The following is a 19124-nucleotide window of genomic DNA, read 5'->3' as shown; positions in this document are numbered from 1 at the left end:
AGCTGGGGTGGACGAGGCTAAGCATCAGGCTTTCAAATGAATTAAAAGTCTGTCTTGGTCTTTCGTTGATTAATAGGTTGGTGTGAAAAATTGGTGCCACACCGCCCCCTCGCCCTGTGCTTCGAGATTTCTGGTAGTTAGAATGACTCGGGGGTGTTGATTCATTTAAACTAACATAATCATCCTGCTGCAACCAGGTTTCTGTAAGGCAGAGTAAATCAATTTGTTGATCAATTATTAAGTCATGTACTAACAGAGACTTGGAGGAGAGAGACCTAATATTTAATAATCCACATTTCACAGTTTTACTCTTTGGTTCAGATGTGGATACTGTATTGTTCTTTCTTTGTGATTGTTTATGTTTAATTTGCTGGCTTTTAGTTTGTTTTTTGTCTTTTTGGAAGCTGACACAGTCTCTATGGAGATGGGTTTTTGGGGGGGTAGCAGGAGGAGAGAAGCTGCAGAGAGGCATGTAAGACTGCAACTCTGCTTCCTGGTCCCAACTCTGGATAGTCATATTTTGGGGGGTTTAATAAATTTGTCCATATTTCTAGAAATGAGAGCTGCTCCATCCAAAGTGGGATGGATGCCGTCTCTCTTAACAAGACCAGGTTTCCTCCAGAAGGTTTGCCAATTATCTATGAAGCCCACATCGTTTCTGGGACACCACTCAGACAGCCAGCAATTTAAGGAGAACATGTGGCTAAACATGTCACTCCTGGTCTGATTGGGGAGGGGACCAGAGAAAACTACAGAGTCCGACATTGTTTTGGCAAAGTTGCACACCGATTCAATATTGATTTTAGTGATCTCCGATTGGCGTAACCGAGTGTCATTACTGCCGACGTGAATTATGATTTTACTGAATTTACGTTTACCCTTAGCCAGCAGTTTTAAATTTCCTTCAATGTCACCTGCTCTGGCCCCTGGAAGACAATTGACTATGGTTGCCGGTGTCTCTAGCTTCACATGTCTGAGAACAGAATCACCAATTACCAGAGTTTGACCCCCGGCGGGTGTGTCGCAGAGTGGGGAAACCTGGGGCTTCTGTTTAGGACTATGCTTTCTCCTCACCGTGACCCAGCCGCCCTCTTTCCCCAGCTGCATGGGGTCTGCCGGGGAACAGCTAGCGGGGCCTACGCTATCTTCGGCTGCACCAGCTACAGGGGCCTGGCTAGCTATGGGTGAATGAAGGGTGCGAAGCCGAGTCTCCAATTCAGTAATCCTGGCCTCCAGAGCTTCAAATATGCTACATTTGTTACAGATATCATTACTGCTAAAGGAGGCCGAGGAGTAACTAAACATCTGACACAATGAGCAAGAAAGTTCAGGAGGGACAGGTGAAGTAAATGGTAAAATGGTAAATGGCCTGTATTTATATAGCGCTTTACTAGTCCCTAAGGACCCCAAAGCGCCCCAAAGTAGCCATGGTGCTAACGAGTCGGCTACGAGCTAAGCTAAGCTAGCGAAACAGTACAGAGACAGTGAGTGAATACTTTGGCTATAAATTAGGTAGTGAGTACACAGAAAGTGTGCTTCGGATGAAGCACGTGAAGATTATACTATGAAAAAGAATGTATTTAAAAGTTGTTAATTAAATTGCTAAGCAAATAAGCTACTCAGAAACACCACTGTGTTTGAGCAGGAACAGGAAGTGATACTCTACCGCAGAGCGAGCGAACACCAAGTGACAGCGATCACCTATATCTAGCCAGGTACCGGCTAGATATAGTTGGGCTCACCTCTACGCATGGCTTGGGCTCTGGAACCAGTCTCCTGGAGAGGGGCTGGACCAGGTTGCCCCTGGTGAGAGGCGGCAGGCTGGGGAGGGTATTCTAATATCCCCTCGGCTTGCTGCCGGTACGTTAGGGTTCTTTCCGGTGGATGAGAGGGTTTGTTCCCTGCGCCTTAGGGTCAGGAAACAGGTCCTGACTCTCATCTGTGCTTATGCGCCAAGTGGCAGTTCAGAGTACCCAGCCTTCTTAGAGTCCCAGACAGGCCGTCTGTCAGGATGTATTTGTGAATGATATAAAACAGTCGAATATGGTTGAATTCTTTGACTGACTTGACAAAAGCAAAGCTTGCTACTACTGCCTTGTTTAGTTGACAGCATGGCAATGATACAAGATGTATTTCTAAAGACTGCCTACATTTCATGTTTGCATCAAATATTATCACAATATGTGGAGCGATACCCTTTGAAGAAGGGGCTTCACAGCCTTCGATTACTAATGCTACACATTGATGAATCTTTGTTTTAATGTTAACATTCATCATATAGTTCATTATAATGGATGAGATTTAGGACCTTATAATTGCAGAGGAAGAACACTGAATTTTTTTTTTGTCAGTTCTTTTTTGTTAGTTCTTTTGTTGTTCCCACGATACTCTTGGTGATAATTCTGTACTTGGTGTTAATGTTAAAAAATGTTTTTTTATTAGTGCTGTCAATAGATTTAAAAAAATTAACTAATTAATCGCACAATTGTCTGTAAATTATCTGTATATTTAAGCTTGTAACTGACATTCATGCTATATAATGAAGTAAATGCAGAATAAACACAAAGAATGTTAAATGCCTAAATTCAAAGAGAATTTGAATAGTTTTCTTCAATCTTTTAGCACAGGTTCTCTCCTGTGAAATACAACTTTTTAAAAAACCTATATACTAATAGGTACGTGTGAGATTATTATACTGCCATATGTTACCTGTAATCAAAACGATTGAATCATGATTAGGGATGGGTACCGGTATCCGGTGACATTATGGCACTGGTTCTGACATAAAGGGTAGTAACCAGACCGAAAAGCAGCGCACATTTCGGTGCTTTTTTTTCCTGAGATGACACACACTCATTTTACCTTTCCAAGGATAGTAGGCGGGCCCAGGTACGTACGTTCTTTTAGAGCAGAGCTACAGATTAAAAATGCCCAAGGCGAAGCAGTCAAATTCTGGCTGTACTTCACAGCAAAAGATGCAAACTCAGCAGCAACAAGTGCTTTAAGCTGATACTGTGATACTGTCAAAGGAGGTAACACCTCAAATCTGATGAAACATCTGGCGACGCATAGCGTTTTTTTTAAAAGCCGAGAAATGCGCCGTATTTAATAGCTTGCTGAGAGACCTCACACCGTGCACATCTACTGCGGGTGTGGTGCCTGTTATTGGAACCCGGAGTTAGCAACATCCCCCAAGAACCCGAAGAGGAGAGTCCTGGCCCCTAGCCCTGCCAGTGTAGCAGAAATGATGACGGATGATGATGCAGCAGCAGCCGTTCTTCTCTGCGTGAGTAGCTTCATGTTGTTCGTGTGTAATTTACGTTGAGTAGGCTAACCACGTTATTACATTAATGCATGTAAGGTGAACTAGCAAACATCATCACAGCTACATGCGGCTGTCTTCTTGTTTGATGGCAGATACTCCCTTCACCCTGGCCAAAAAGGCTAAAATGACCAAAGAAAAAGTGGAAAACAGCTGAACATGAGAGGTTTAGGACAAAGTTTGTATTCTCCATTCTTTAATCACCGGTTCGAGCACCATTTAAGCACCGGCACCATTTCAAAAGTACCGGTTTGGTACTGGTATCAGATAAAACCTAAACGATACCCATCCCTAATCATGATGCTGCTGTAGGCCACATTATACTTCTTATTATAGATTGTGTAATCATTATGTAGTTTTAGTTTGCATTATACTTCTGACTTAGAAGAATGTGAAAATCATTAGATTTATTAGATTGATTTGTATTACATTATACTGCTGATTTACTGTGAATGAGTTACACGGTTTTATGACATTTCATACTGCTGAGTTATAAAGAGAATACTGAGTGCACGGGATCAGGGCCTTGCTTTTCTGATTGTAGAGAGAACCGAGTATACTGCACGAGAGCTTCTCCCCCACCTTTGTTGGAAGCAGAAAAACAGGCAGCCAAGGTCATAACTCAGGCTCACTGAGAGATAGAAAGTATGTGCGATTGTTTTGCCCCCTGAGCTCCAGGTGTTGTGCTAGACAGTGATCGTGATTACCATCCGCAGGAACACGCAGCTGCTTAAAGCTGTAGCGCCCAGATTTCTTACAGCTACTTTCTGCAGCTGATATAAGATGCAGTAAGCTGAACACAGCTTCAATCATCTGTTTGTTGAAAAATAGTAACGGGCCGCATTTTCTTGTTAGTAACTGTAACGGCGTTATAACGATAGGAATAGTAATTAGTTAGATTACTTGTTACTGAAAAAAGTAACGCCGTTAGTAACGCCATTACTTGTAATGCCGTTATTCCCATCGCTGCCCATGATGCACCATCACATTATGAATGTAAATAGTGTGGAGTCAGTGAAACTGTGTGTGTGTAGCTTTTTTCTCATTTATACAGTGGGGCAAAAAAGTATTTAGTCAGCCACCGATTGTGCAAGTTCCCCCACTTAAAATGATGACAGAGGTCAGTAATTTGCACCAGAGGTACACTTCAACTGTGAGAGACAGAATGTGAAAAAAAAATCCATGAATCCACATGGTAGGATTTGTAAAGAATTTATTGGTAAATCAGGGTGGAAAATAAGTATTTGGTCAATAACAAAAATACAACTCAATACTTTGTAACATAACCTTTGTTGGCAATAACAGAGGTCAAACGTTTACTATAGGTCTTTACCAGGTTTGCACACACAGTAGCTGGTATTTTGGCCCATTCCTCCATGCAGATCTTCTCGAGAGCAGTGATGTTTTGGGGCTGTCGCCGAGCAACACGGACTTTCAACTCCCGCCACAGATTTTCTATGGGGTTGAGGTCTGGAGACTGGCTAGGCCACTCCAGGACTTTCAAATGCTTCTTACGGAGCCACTCCTTTGTTGCCCGGGCGGTGTGTTTTGGATCATTGTCATGTTGGAAGACCCAGCCTCGTTTCATCTTCAAAGTTCTCACTGATGGAAGGAGGTTTTGGCTCAAAATCTCACGATACATGGCCCCATTCATTCTGTCCTTAACACGGATCAGTCGTCCTGTCCCCTTGGCAGAAAAACAGCCCCATAGCATGATGTTTCCACCCCCATGCTTCACAGTAGGTATGGTGTTCTTGGGATGCAACTCAGTATTCTTCTTCCTCCAAACACGACGAGTTGAGTTTATACCACAAAGTTCTACTTTGGTTTCATCTGACCACATGACATTCTCCCAATCCTCTGCTGTATCATCCATGTGCTCTCTGGCAAACTTCAGACGGGCCTGGACATGCACTGGCTTCAGCAGCGGAACACGTCTGGCACTGCGGGATTTGATTCCCTGCCGTTGTAGTGTTTTACTGATGGTGACCTTTGTTACTTTGGTCCCAGCTCTCTGCAGGTCATTCACCAGGTCCCCCCGTGTGGTTCTGGGATCTTTGCTCACCGTTCTCATGATCATTTTGACCCCACGGGATGAGATCTTGCGTGGAGCCCCAGATCGAGGGAGATTATCAGTGGTCTTGTATGTCTTCCATTTTCTGATGATTGCTCCCACAGTTGATTTTTTCACACCAAGCTGCTTGCCTATTGTAGATTCACTCTTCCCAGTCTGGTGCAGGTCTACAATACTTTTCCTGGTGTCCTTCGAAAGCTCTTTGGTCTTGGCCATGGCGGAGTTTGGAGTCTGACTGTTTGAGGCTGTGGACAGGTGTCTTTTATACAGATGATGAGTTCAAACAGGTGCCATTCATACAGGTAACGAGTGGGGGACAGAAAAGCTTCTTACAGAAGACGTTACAGGTCTGTGAGAGCCAGAGATTTTCCTTGTTTGAGGTGACCAAATACTTATTTTCCACCCTAATTTACGAATAAATTCTTTACAAATCCTACCATGTGAATTCATGGATTTTTTTTTCACATTCTGTCTCTCACAGTTGAAGTGTACCTCTGGTGCAAATTACTGACCTCTGTCATCATTTTAAGTGGGGGAACTTGCACAATCGGTGGCTGACTAAATACTTTTTTGCCCCACTGTATAGTCTGTGCTTCCCACAACCTTTAATTATAAGTTGTGCAGTGTAACTACATTAAGTGTGAACTGTATCAATTTTCAAAGCAATCTCCCTTTGAACGGTATGAAAAGCAAAGTAATACAGACTTGATACTTTCAGCAGGTTTTTTAATCTATAAAGTGAAAATGTTAGCTTGTACTCCATGTTAGCGTACACATGGTTTTTCGTTAAAGAAGTGAAACTCCAAAAAGAGTGGCATGAAACAAAGTAAAAATCACCCCAAGTTGAAGCGACATGAGTCATTTTAGGAACGTTTAATTTTTGAACAGAAAGGAGTAAGGAGTACATTTCACTAAATGCACTTACAGAGCAATATCGCCGGGCTGCACTGATCTGACATGAGATTATACTGGAAATCAGATACACAGAGCAGGAATAGTGAATACAGGTAGATAAAAGAATGTGTGTTTGTGAGACAGAGAGATGCTGTCAGCATGGCTGCACAATGAAACCAACTTTAACCAGCAATCAGGTTAAATATAGCAGGGCTCTTCAGAGATAAAAAAATATTCCTCACAGTATTTCTTTTAAGCACATCCATGCATGTCATTGTAAAGCATCCATGACACACTTCAAATGGCACTTCAACAAAGAACAGAAAGAAAAAGAAAATCGAGCGAGTTGCGTACTTTCGTTGACACAGCAGGTATCAGGAGTCGTCGAGGTTCAGACCGTGGAGCCAGAACAGCCGAGAACATGTGCTGAGCCAATTTGTCTTTGGGCTGCGTTTGATATTCGTCAGGAGTTTGCACATTACACCAGAGAAGTACAAAACCAAATCCCGGTGGATCATAATCACGAAACAAAACATAGCTGAAATCATATTTCTGTACATGGAAACAAGAAATGTTGTCTCTTCATAAGCAGACAAGGAACAAATATAAAAACAGATCATCTGGCACTACAAACACTTGGCATCTGTCAAATCATGAAGCAACAGAAGAGTGAAAATAAACAAGGTTTTGTTGACAGGCAACGTCTTCACAGAGACAGCACAGTCAGGAGTCCCACGCTCACCTGCAGCAGTACAGTACTAGTACAGTACTAGTACAATAGTAGTACAGTACTATTACAGTAGCAGTACAGTAGTAGTTTTAGTTCCAATCAGTGCTTGATTCAAGGTCTATTTATAAGTGAACCAAGAGTTTACTCTACCTATCTGACTCATTGTCTCTAGAGGACCATTCCCATGTCTGATTGTTAACCAACATATAAAGTGCTTTCAAAAGATAACATATTCAATTCATAGCTATACAATAAATCAATAATTAGAGGATATTATGTGTAGGAATTAAAGAGAGGAAGGGTTAAAAACGGTCTATTCAGGCACGAACAGAGACTCTTTCTCCTTCTCTGTTCCTTTTCTCCAAGGCTTTTTTTTCCTTACAGTTTTTTTACTTCTTGAAGGGCGTCAGTCTGCCAATGTTGTGCCAGAAGGTGGAGGTCTTGCGCTTGGGCTCAGCCAGCATAAAGACCTGCTGCTGGGGCAAAGCAGAGGGGAGAGAGGGGTGTTTCTGCCTCAGGAGGAAGTCATAATAAGGTCTGGACACCGCTGAGGAGAAGACGAACAACAGATCATTACTTATAATACAATAATAATACATTTTATTTATAGGTGCCCTTAAGACCCTCAAGGTCACCTTACAATAGCACAAGAACAATAGCAACAATACAATATAATAAAACATGGCAAAATAAAATATAGACATAAGAGAAAAAAAAGCATGAAAGTATAAAAGCAAGTATAAAAGCTGAGCAACGTAAAAGTGGACTAAGCCCGAATCAATTGTATGCAGTTTTGAATAGATGGGTTTTGTGACGTGATTTAAAAGTGGTGAGAGAGTTCGTGATCTGGTGGAAGTGCATCCAAAGTCTTGGAGCAGAACAGCTAAAGGCTCGAGTCCCATGGTAGTCAGGCGAGCAGGTGGATTTACGAGGTACACCGTAGAGAAGAGAATTACAGTAATCTAAACGGGATGTGACAAGAGCATTGACAAGTATGGCAGTACTGTTTGGAGTGAGTGAGGGACGAAGGCGGTTAATATTATGGAGATGAAAATAGGATATGCATTAGGAAACAAGGAAGGGTTTCATTATGAGGGTCTGAGATTGCATTTGTTGTTTAACCCTCCTGCCATCCTTTAAAAAACTCACACCCATCACCCTAGGGACCATTCTCAGCCACGCCATAAAAAGACCATATATCCATATTTTATTCCACTTTAAATTAGCCAACCTTGTAAAACTACTTCTCCCTGAAATATTCATGTAAAGTTTTAATTATATTTTCGTTGTTTTAACCCTTCAAATCCCAGTGTTATTACATGAGCGCCCTGTGTTATAAGCCCCAAAAACCAAAAAACGAAACTAAATATTTCCACAAAAAACCAGTTGAAGTAATATGTGATTGTCATTATAAGTAGGCCTTTAGATGGACCAAAGATTGGCACCAACATACATTTTGACCTGCCATTATTTTTTTTGCATTTTTTTTGCAATTTAAAAATTAAAACTTCAAGGCCCTGAGTCTTCATTGACATCCAAGAAAAGAAGAAAAAATAAAATCATATGATGATAATTTGGGGTTGAAAAATAGCGTTTATAATGGAAGTCAATGGGCAGAAAATGGTCCCCAGGGTGATGGGTGTGGGGATTTCTGCTGCTCAGCCATTTTAGGCTGATTTAAGGAATTCACACTGGAATATTAACATTGACAGGTAAAAACTATCCTGTGGCAAGTTTGGTTATATTCCACTGAACACAGTGGAAATGGCAGCCATTTAACACATAGCAGTGGCACAAAAAGGTCCCAAGAAGGCAGGAAGGTTAAATCTAACTCGGTAAAAGTTCAGTATAAACTAAAGTGAGCGGCTATGAATGACAGGGAGACTTCTACAAAGAGCCAAACAGGTGAAACAAGAAAAATATTAGATATACACATAATCTGTTGACATACGCACATGGCAGCAGATCACAAAGTGTGTACTGCCAGGCGTTTCGATTCGTTATCATCTATGGGCCACTTTTTTACCCCTTTGCTCAGTTCCACTGCTGTCCACTGCAGTCGTGTAGGTAGAGCAGGTCATTTACTAATTGGAAGGTTTAATCCCTGGCTGCTCCCATCTCCAGTCTGCACAGTATCCTTGGGCAAGATATTGAACCCCAAGTTACTCTACGATAAATTGATTGGTGCATACCTTTGGGTTTCCCAGCTGGATGGCTTTTGCAGGCATTCAACATGGCCTGTTTCTTCTGGACCTCTGTGAGAGTGAACCCTGACAAAAAGAAAATAAAAACAACAGGTTTATTCGTAAGGACACCAGACCGACAGCATTCAAATCAGCTGACAGAAAATGTCCTTGACAAAATGAATTTAAAAATCAGAATTCTGTGAAAGTTTACAGCGTCTGTATCTGTTTAATGCATGTGCCACGACAGTGCTGCAACAAACTTGGATTGCCACCATTATTATCATCCAAATGTTTTAGCATCCATTCATATGAAGACAAACTGAGCACATGTCTGACCTGTCTCGCGGTCTTGCTGGACCTGCCTCCTCTCATCAGTAAAGGCCCGGAGCCAGCGCTCTTTCTGCTCAGGCTTCTTAGCACATAGGAGGTGGACTTCATCACCAGTTAGCGAGCGCAGTTTCAGAGCATTTTTTACGCTGATGTTGAAGTCTTTCTCCTTACCATCCTCCAGATCTATTACTTCCATGTGGTCCATGTCAATCCGGCCCTTGTAGTAAAGCATGTCTCGGCGCAGGAGGTCCTGCAACAATAATGGACAGCAGATTTAAAGAAGGATTTGTTTTGAACAAGAGTAAAAAGAAAAGTAAATGAAAGCATACAGGTTTGTTTTGTTTAGTTTTTTTTGTTTAGCACTGTGTCACCTCAACAGTTCTCAACAGCCCAAGAGAAAACCCTAACAATCACATCACCCCCCATGAGCAACCACTTGGCAACAGCAGAAAGGACAAACTCCCTTTTAACAGGAAGAAACCTCTGACAGAATCAGGCTCAGGAAGGAGCCGCCAACGGCTGTGACCTGTTTGGAGTAAGAGGAGGGAGACTGGTTCACTTCCACTGCATGTCTTTAGTCCTGAGGTAAATAATAACAAATGACTGAATGTTCAAAGGTTGATTCTGTTCATCTGGACGTAGCGTTTTCAGTGGGAGAAGCGTTTCGTCACTAATCCAAGTGACTTCTTCAGTCTCAGCTGACTGCAGGTTTCAATCTTATAAACAGTACATTTGCATAATGACTGAAACCAGCCCACTGAAGGAACAATGGGCTGGGAGGGCAGTTCCTTCATCATAATTATGCAAATTCTCATGACCATTGATCAACAACCAGTGATCAAAGCCCACTGATCAATGGCCATGAGTACCATAGTCAGCAGTTCTCTCCTGGATCGGCTGGATCTTTCTTTAGGCGTCTTCCCAGCTTTGACAAATGTCCAGCTGGGATAACAACATTTAATCAGAGCCTTTTTCCCACTTTGGCACGGACTGCCTAAAGCTTGCTCGTCAGTATGAGCAAACAGCACGTAAGATGGCGGATTACAGGAACCACCTGAGATTCAGCCTCAGATGCAGACAAAACAGGATTACTCCTAAAAGTCTGCAAATGAGCTTTTCAGTTAAAGGCTTCCAGGCAACAAAAATCCTCCAGAAGGCACCACACCAGCTGCTTAATGAATGGGTGAGGCAGACAAATTTTACCATCGACGTGCTAAAATCTCAAGAGGAGCGGATCCGACAGAGACTGACAATGCTTTTAGATGAGAGCAGACCAGGCAACAAATGAAGTTTGACTTACTTGTTGTACATCGGAAACCACAGCGAAATACGGAGAGTGTACTCAATGGCCAGAAGAGGGAACGATGCAACACCGAAGATGTAGACAAGTGGGTGAAAAATTTGTCTGACAGACAGCTCACCCAAACAGAGAAAACATCCTTGCTAAAGGGTTGAATTTTGCTGTCATGGTGAGACAAATCCCGCTAGTGGAGCTGATCACAGCCACAGAAACAGCAATTCGAAACAACAATATAAAAACAACAAAACAACACTCTCAGCATCGACCAAGTGTGTTTGAACTGTGTGTGAATTCCACCTACTTCACATACAAGGGTCAGTTCTACAGGCAGAATCATGGGTGCCATGGGCTCCCAGTTTCACCCATCGTGGCCAATTTGTACACGGAAGAAGTGGAAAAGAGGGCTTTGCTATCCTACCCTGGAACACCACCAAGCCATTGGTTCAGGTATGTGGATGACACCTGGGTGAAAATCAAATCTCAGGATGTACCACAATTCACGGATCACATTAACTCGGTGGACCGACACATCAAATTCACCAGGGAGGATATGAACAGTGGCAGGTTAGCCTTCTTAGACTGTGAGATTTCCATCAGTAATGGAGGACATCTAAAAGCTGACGTGTACCGTAAACCTGCACATACGGATCAGTATCTAAGGTTTGACACTCATCATCGACTGGAGCACAAACTGGGTGTCATCAGGACGCTACAACACAGAGCGAACACCATCCCCACTGACACAGCGGCCAGGGAGGCAGAAGAACATCAAGAAGGCCCTGAGTAAATGTGGTTACCCCAGCTGGACTTTTGTCAGAGCTGGAAAGGCTCCTAAAGAAACCTCCAGCTGATCCAGGAGAGAAGGACAACCAATGACTAAGCGAAAACCTGTAGTGATCCCGTACGTGTCAGGAGTATCGGAACAGCTGAGACGCATTTTCTCTAAACACCACGTATCTGTGACCTTTAAACCCCAAAACATGTTGCGGCAAAAACTGATCCACCCCAAGGATCGGGTCCCCCGACACAAACAGAGTAACATAGTGTACGCTGTTAAGTGCAGGAGGATTGGCAGGATTTATACATCGGGGAAACCAAACAACCAAAGAGGACGGCACAACACAGAAGAGCTACCTCGTCAGGCCAGGACTCTGCAGTCTATTTACCTACAGGCCAGTGGACACTCTTTCAATGATGAGGATGTAACATCCTGGACAGGGAGGAATGCTGGTTTGAGGGCGGAGTCAAGGAGGCCATTTACATGAAAAGGGAAAGACCATCTCTGAATCGAGGAGGGAGCCTAAGGGTACATCTGTCACCATCTTACAATGCTGTGATTGCAGCCATTCCCCAACTCTCTGTGAATGGGACTCATGGCCATTGATCAGTGGTTGTTGATCAATAGTCATGAGAATTTGCATAATCATGATGAAGGAACTGACCTCCCATCCCATTGTTCCTTCAGTGGGCTGGTTTCAGTCATTATGTAAATGTACTGTTTATAAGATTGGGGAAACCCTTCAGTTTGCTTAGACTGAAGAAGTCACCTGGATGAGTGACGAAACGTTTCTCCCAATAAACGCTACGTCCAGATGAACAGAATCAACTTTTGGAGATTTACTTACCTGGATGATTGAGCATGCATCAAGACGTAATGACTGAATGCAAAGTGGTGTATAAACAGGGAGTGAAAAGGAAATGTTCATAGCATCATGGAGAGCCTTAGCAGTAGCCTGAGCCTATTGCTGCATATTTAAGAGAGAGGCTGGATCAAGTGACCCGAAACAAATGTTATAAAGCTTTATAAAAAAAAAAAGAAAAGTGAGAAGTACAAAGAGGGGCTGCCTCCTGAATCCAAACTGGGTGCTGGTTAATATAGGAGAGGGACCTGACAGCTAAAAGCTCTGCTTTCAGACTTGTGGCAACTTGTGGCTCCCAGAGTAGAATAGGAAACAAAGTGCTCATTTGGGGTGATATATGGTAAAATTTGGTGTTTAAGATGAGATGGGGCTTGATTATTCAAGACTTTGTATATGAGGAGTAATTTAACTTTGGCTCTTGATTTAATAGCTAAAAATATGGTCTCTTTAGTCCATGTCAGAGATCTCACTGTAGGATTTTTGATCACTACAACCTGAAAAATAAAGTATTACAATAGTCTGGCCTAGATGTCATAAATGCATGAAATGTTTTTTTATATCACTCTGAGATAGGATGATCCTAATTTTAGAGGTACTGTGCAAATGTAAGAAAGCAGTCCTTACTATTTGCTTAATAATGTGCATTACAGGATATAATCTGGACGGCATTATCTTGGCCTCCAGTAACCAGGACAAGTATCTGGTTAGACACGTGATGTAGATTGGACTCAATACACAGGGCTCAGGAGAAAAGTTTACAAGACAAAGTCAGAAGCAAAGCAAAGGGATTTCCAGTTAGCGAGGCCCATGGCTCCACCACAGTATTTTCTTTCCTCAGCAATCTCTCTTTCAGTAACTCTCTGAGATCCATTTGCAGGTCTCTGCTGCCGAGTGAGCCAACACAGGAGGACTGGAGGACCATGGCATCACATTTCTATGATTTTTAAGGCAGAATATAAAAACTTCGGCATAATCTGAATTTAGAAAGAGATAATTAGAGGTCGTCCAGCCTACAGTTTAATGAATTTGTGAGCTAACCGCTCACGCCTCCACCCACTCACTCCATTAATTGACTTCGGCGCCGAACAGAGTTTTATTGACTTTTCCCTTGCTAAGAAACTAGGCTTAACTGTTGAGCCACTGCCTCATGCTCTACGAACCTCCTCCCTGAATGGTTAGCGTTTACCAGACGTCACCCACATTACTGAACTGATAACATCATTCCGGAAATCATTCTGAGTTAATCAGTTTGTTTGTTTTTAAGGCTCCACTAACCCATCTGGTTCTTGGCTATCCCTGGCTGTTACAACACAACCCCACTCACTGACTGGAGAAATGGCTGCATTTCTAGATGGAGGGAGGAATGCCACATGACATGCCTAAGATAATCCAATCCAATCCAACTTTATTTATATAGCACTTTTAAAAACAACAAAGTTGACCAAAGTGCTTTCCAATAATAAAACAATAATGATAATAATAATAATGGATTGCATTTATATAGCGCTTTTCTAGGCACCCAAAGCGCTTTACAATTCCACTATTCACTCACACTCGCATTCACACACTGGTGGACAGCGAGGCTGCCATATTGCGCCATCGGCCCCTCTGACCAACACCAGTAGGTGGTAGGTGAAGTGTCTTGCCCAAGGACAAAATGACCAGGACAGAGATGGTAAATGGACTAATTCTTATATAGCGCTTTTCTCTCCCAGAGTACTCAAAGCGCCGTATGCAACATGCCTCATTCACACCCACTCATGCAAGCACTTCTAAACGCAAGTGCAAACTAATCTACATTCACACACAGTCACACTCCGATGAACGCATTGGAGGGCAATTTGGGGTTAGTATCTTGCCCAAGGACACTTGACATGCAGACTGGGGAAGCCTAGGATCGAACCACCAACCTTCCGATCAGTAGCTGAGCCACAGCCACCGAGAGAGAGCAGGGGGATCGAACCGGCGACCTTCTGGTTACAGATGAGTTTCCCAACCCCCTGAGCTACGGTCGCCCAGATCTACCACCTCCGTCTCTCCTCTTTCCAGCATCACCTCCGCCAACACCTCCGAACCTAGCTGCTGTTCCTTCGGTTTATCATGAACTGCCTGAGGTATTTAATAAGGATCGTGCCTCCACACAGGCCCAATGATTGCGCTATTGACTTGCTATCTGGGCACCATTGCCAACCAGTCGACTCTAAAGCCTGTCCCAGCCAGAAAGGGAGGCCATGGAGGAATACATTACCAACTCACTTGTTGCTTGGATAATTCAGCCATCTTCCTCTCCTTTAGGGGCAGGATTTTTCTTCGTGGAAAAGAAAGACAAGTCTGTAAGACCTTGCATTAATTATCGGGGTTTGAACACAATAACTGTTTAAAAAAAATGCCCGTTGCCTTTGTTGACTTCTGCGTTTGAGCTTCTCCAAGGAATGACAATCTTCAGTAAACTGGACCTCCGCAATGCGTACCATTTGTTTCGCATAAGGGAGGGGAACGAGTGGAAGATGGCCTTCAACACTCATTTGGGGCAATTTGAGTATCTTGTCATGCTGTTTGGGTTAACAAACGTTCTGGCAGTCTTCCAGGCCATCGTTAATGACATTCTCAGAGACTTCATCAACCACTTTGTTTTTGTCTACCTAGATGATATCCTCATCTTCTCCAGGTCAGTGGTGGAGCATGAACGGCATGTAAAACTAGTGTTGCAGAGGCTGCTGGAGAACCGTCTGTTTGTTGAAGCTGAGAAGGGCTTCCTCTCTTCCATTATTAAACAGGAAAATCTGAGACCGGATCCAGTAAAAGTCCAAGCGGTCTTGGAGTGGTCCACACCACCAAACTGCAAACAGCTTCAACGATTCCTGGGGTTTGCAAATGTCTATCGTCGCTTCATTCACGACTTCAGTAAAATTGTCTCACCTCACCTCTCCAAAGGTCCTGTTTCAGTGGGGGCAGGCAGCCCATGAGGTTTTTGCTCACGTGAAGCAACCTTTCACTTTGGTGCCCATTCTCACCCAGCTGAATCGCACCTGACCCTTCCGTGGAGGTGGAACTTAGTCAACAGACTGAAGGTAAACTCCATCCATGTGTTCACAGAACAAAATTACGACGTTGGCGACAGAGAGCTACTGGATATCAAGTTGGTGATGGAGGAGTGGCGGTAATGGCTTGAGGGAACAGCACAGCCTTTCACTGTGTGGATAGACCACAAGAACCTCGCCTACCTTCAGTCAGCAAAACGGCTTAACGCGCGCCAAGCCAGGTGGGTCAGGTTCAGTTTCTCAATTACCTACTGGCCTGGGTCCCAAAACGTCAAGCTAGATGCTTTATCACACCAGTTTTCACCTTCTGAGGAGGCTCAAGTGGAAACACTGGCCTTTCCTAGGGGCTGTGTAATAGGAGGACTCCCCTGGGAAATTGAGTCAGCGGTATGGCAGCATACCGAACCTGATCCTGGGACAGGACCCCCGGACCGCCTCTATGTCCCTTCATCCGTGCAGGCCCAGGTGCTCCAATGGGCATGATTCTCGTGTCATCCTGGAATCCAACGCACCATCTCGTTCCTGGGAGCCTGTTCTGGTGACTTTAGCTCAAGATGCCCGAGAGTATGTAAAAGCCTGCACCATCTATCCCCAAAATAAATCACTGACCTCTCCTCCGGCGGGCCTGCTCCAACCGCTACCAACCCCAGGCCCTCTTGATCACACATCGCCCTGGATGTTTTGACAGGCCTTCCACCTTCACCAGGAAACATGGTAATTCTGTCTATTATTGATTGCTTTTCCAAAGCAGCACATTTTGCAGCTCCCCACAGCACTCAAGATGGACCAGCTGCTGATGGATCACTTGTTCCACCTGCATACAATCCCTTCAGATGTCGTCTCCAACCGTGGACCTCAGTTCACGTCAAAGGTATGGAAGGAATTCTGCTTCACCATATGTGCCCAGGTCAGTCTCTCATCAGGTTATCACCCCCAAACCAATGGTCAGACAGACAGGCTGAACAAGGAACTGGAGCCCTCTTCCCATTATTCACTGTGCATATGTATATTAGAGATGGACCGATCCGATATTACGTATCGGTATCGGTCCGATACTGACCTAAATTACTGGATCGGATATCGGAGACAAATAAAAAATGTAATCCGATCCATTAAATATCATGAAAGCACCTCACAAAACTTGCAACACGCCGTAACTCACCTCAGAACGTTAGCACGTCGGAGCAGTATGCATCACGTGATAGAGCGGCTGTGGCATGCGGGACCTGTCGGTGGTCTGGATAGCATGTGGAGCTTCGCTAGCAACCCGGCATTTCATCTCCGACAAAGTTATCCCGAGAGAAGTAAAGCAAGTGTGTAAGTCCATCTCTGAATGTTTGTAAAGCATTCCTGCGTTAAGCTTAACAAGCGATATATGGAGCGACTGCCTCTCCGGCTGCTACTTCAATCATGAAACTGCTTAACGATCAGCTGATCGGCTTTTCTGTCGCGAGTCCGTCTCTCTTGTTTGTTTTTGGCCCACTTTGCACCAGAAAGAGGAAACCAGCGGCTGAACAACAGCAGCACGTTTAAGCTTGATCAGCTGTTGTTAGAATGTATTTAATATTACTTTCTACTCCAGGATCTTTTTCTACGTAGCTGACGGCTGGTAACTGTGCAGGGGCGGATCTAGCAAAGTTTAGCCAGGGGGGCCGATAGGGCATTAACAGGGAAAAGGGGGCACAAAGACATACTTTTCTTTCTTATTCTCATTTAAAATGTCGAGCTTTTAATAAATAATTATCTGACACCCAAAGTTTTAATTTGATGTAAAATGAATAGAAGTCAATTACTGTATATAGTGACTATTAAGTCTAATATACCCTAGTAAGCTATAGTACTTTTTCCTTTGGGAAGGTACCATCTGTGCAGTCTGCAATTTTGTTGAAGAAAGATGTTGAATCTATTTAATATTTCTTGAAAAATAATTGATTTCTGTGTATTTTTTTTCACACTGCATCAAATTAAGGTTGATTACGTCGATTAAGCATCATGAGGTGGAGCGTGAGGGGTGGTTCCCTATTTTTTATTTATTTATTTTTGTTGTTGCTGGGAGTTGGAACCCTATTAGTTAGGTTGCTTAATATTTACGCTAAGTACTCTTTAAAATACCAGAATAGGGAGGATGGTGTAGGTTTAAGTTTATTAGATTGATCAGTATTGCTGAACTATGAAATATTTTTTTTTGCATACAGGTATAACAGAATAGCTTTAGTGTAGTTGTTGTTTTAAACTTGAGTATGAACCTATACAAAATGCAGCAAGATATTTAAAAAACTGTTTTGTTGATTAAAAAACACTATATCGGATTCATATCGGTATCGGCAGATATCCAAATTTATGATATCGGTATCGGTATTGGACATAAAAAAGTGGTATCGTGCCATCTCTAATGTATATATGCCCCTTTAAATAAATTTTTTCACTTTTCACTAGTTTTAGAGTTTTGGAGTCCTGCGATTGAGTCCTGCACCAAACAAACCTTGACAATTCAGTTAATGATCCATCTCAGTACATAAATACCACCATTTTTCTTCTTCCACTGACCAAACTGTCTTCTTCTTGTGGAATAAAGTGAATTATTATTAGAAAATTATAGAAATGTATTTGTATTTAGAATACAAATTAAGCCTATTAGCTTGACACATTAGTATTACCTTACACAGACACCTTGAGGGAACTGTTGTTGTGTTTTGGCGCTATATAAATAACACCTGATACACAACCATGGATAACCTTTTCTTTTGTACATATACACTGATGCCCCTTTCTCCTGGCACTTAGGGTGATTCTTGCCACATGCTTTTATCAGTACCTCACAAAATGACATCCATAGTAGAAAAAAAGGGCACCTTTTTACAGTACACCATCTGATGGTCAAAAAGGAAAAACATTCTCTGTTGACTCTTAGCCTGAGGCAGGGATAGCTTGGTCAGCTCTCCTGAAAAGATGAGCTCAGAGCTTCTGCTGAGGACATCTTCACCCTGTAAGGTTTAAAGCACACATGCAGCTATTAGGTGCTTCTCAGACATGCTGCAGTTAATAGTAAGTGTTGGAGAAATGTTAGAAAAAAGATGCTTCATTACAAACCTCAAAATCCTCAATGGAGCTCTGCCACTGAGCGATCTTGTCGATGTTCTCAAGGCGCCGTTTTCTCTCATTTATAAGCCTGGCAACATTCTTCATGGCATTCAAAGCTGCCTCCACATCTTTGTAGTCCCTAAAGTTTAGAGAGTGACATGCATTTGGATTATAAAGTAAGTATTTGTGGTGATTCCATAACACACTCTTTATATTTTCTGTGAAGCACAACTGATGCATCCGCCATGCTGCAGAACTCCATTATTAAACAACCATTAAAGCAATCACTGAGTTGTTGAACAGGGCGTCGTGTTACAGTTACAGTATAGTGTGGTTTCGGACAACCTGTCAGAAAATGGGGCTTTCTGTAGAAAAAAACCCCAAACTGCACAAACTAAAATGCCGTGTCTGTTAGTCTTTTCAGACAGAAAAACCAACTAATTTATCAGAGGTCACCTTAGAGTGAAGTAACTGTAAACCTTCTGTGCCTCACTTCACAAAATATATTTAACAAATGCACCATTTT

At 42.9% G+C, this 19124-nt stretch overlaps 1 protein-coding gene across 3 annotated transcripts in view; it reads right to left on the bottom strand.

Annotated features, from left to right (window-relative positions):
- Positions 1–7361: 7361 nt before the first annotated feature.
- Positions 7362–19124, bottom strand: part of arhgef4 (Rho guanine nucleotide exchange factor (GEF) 4) — a 98360-nt gene continuing 86597 nt past the window's right edge. For all 3 annotated transcript variants that reach the window (XM_085417949.1, XM_085417950.1, XM_085417948.1), the window contains 5 exons: positions 18608–18737; positions 18370–18501; positions 9543–9786; positions 9213–9290; positions 7362–7567 (listed from right to left, as the gene is read on the bottom strand). In XM_085417949.1, coding sequence (XP_085274075.1) covers positions 7410–7567; positions 9213–9290; positions 9543–9786; positions 18370–18501; positions 18608–18737 — 742 coding nt within the window. In that variant the 3' untranslated portion in view covers positions 7362–7409. The remainder of the gene's footprint in view (positions 7568–9212; positions 9291–9542; positions 9787–18369; positions 18502–18607; positions 18738–19124) is intronic.

This window comes from Rhamphochromis longiceps, linkage group LG9, assembly GCF_057381845.1.
Source record: "Rhamphochromis longiceps isolate RC_006_pf linkage group LG9, R_longiceps_female_GT1.1, whole genome shotgun sequence".
Taxonomy (NCBI): Eukaryota; Metazoa; Chordata; class Actinopteri; order Cichliformes; family Cichlidae; genus Rhamphochromis; species Rhamphochromis longiceps.
The sequence above is the reverse complement of the archived record's forward strand: the minus strand, read 5'-3'. Positions and strand labels throughout refer to the sequence as shown.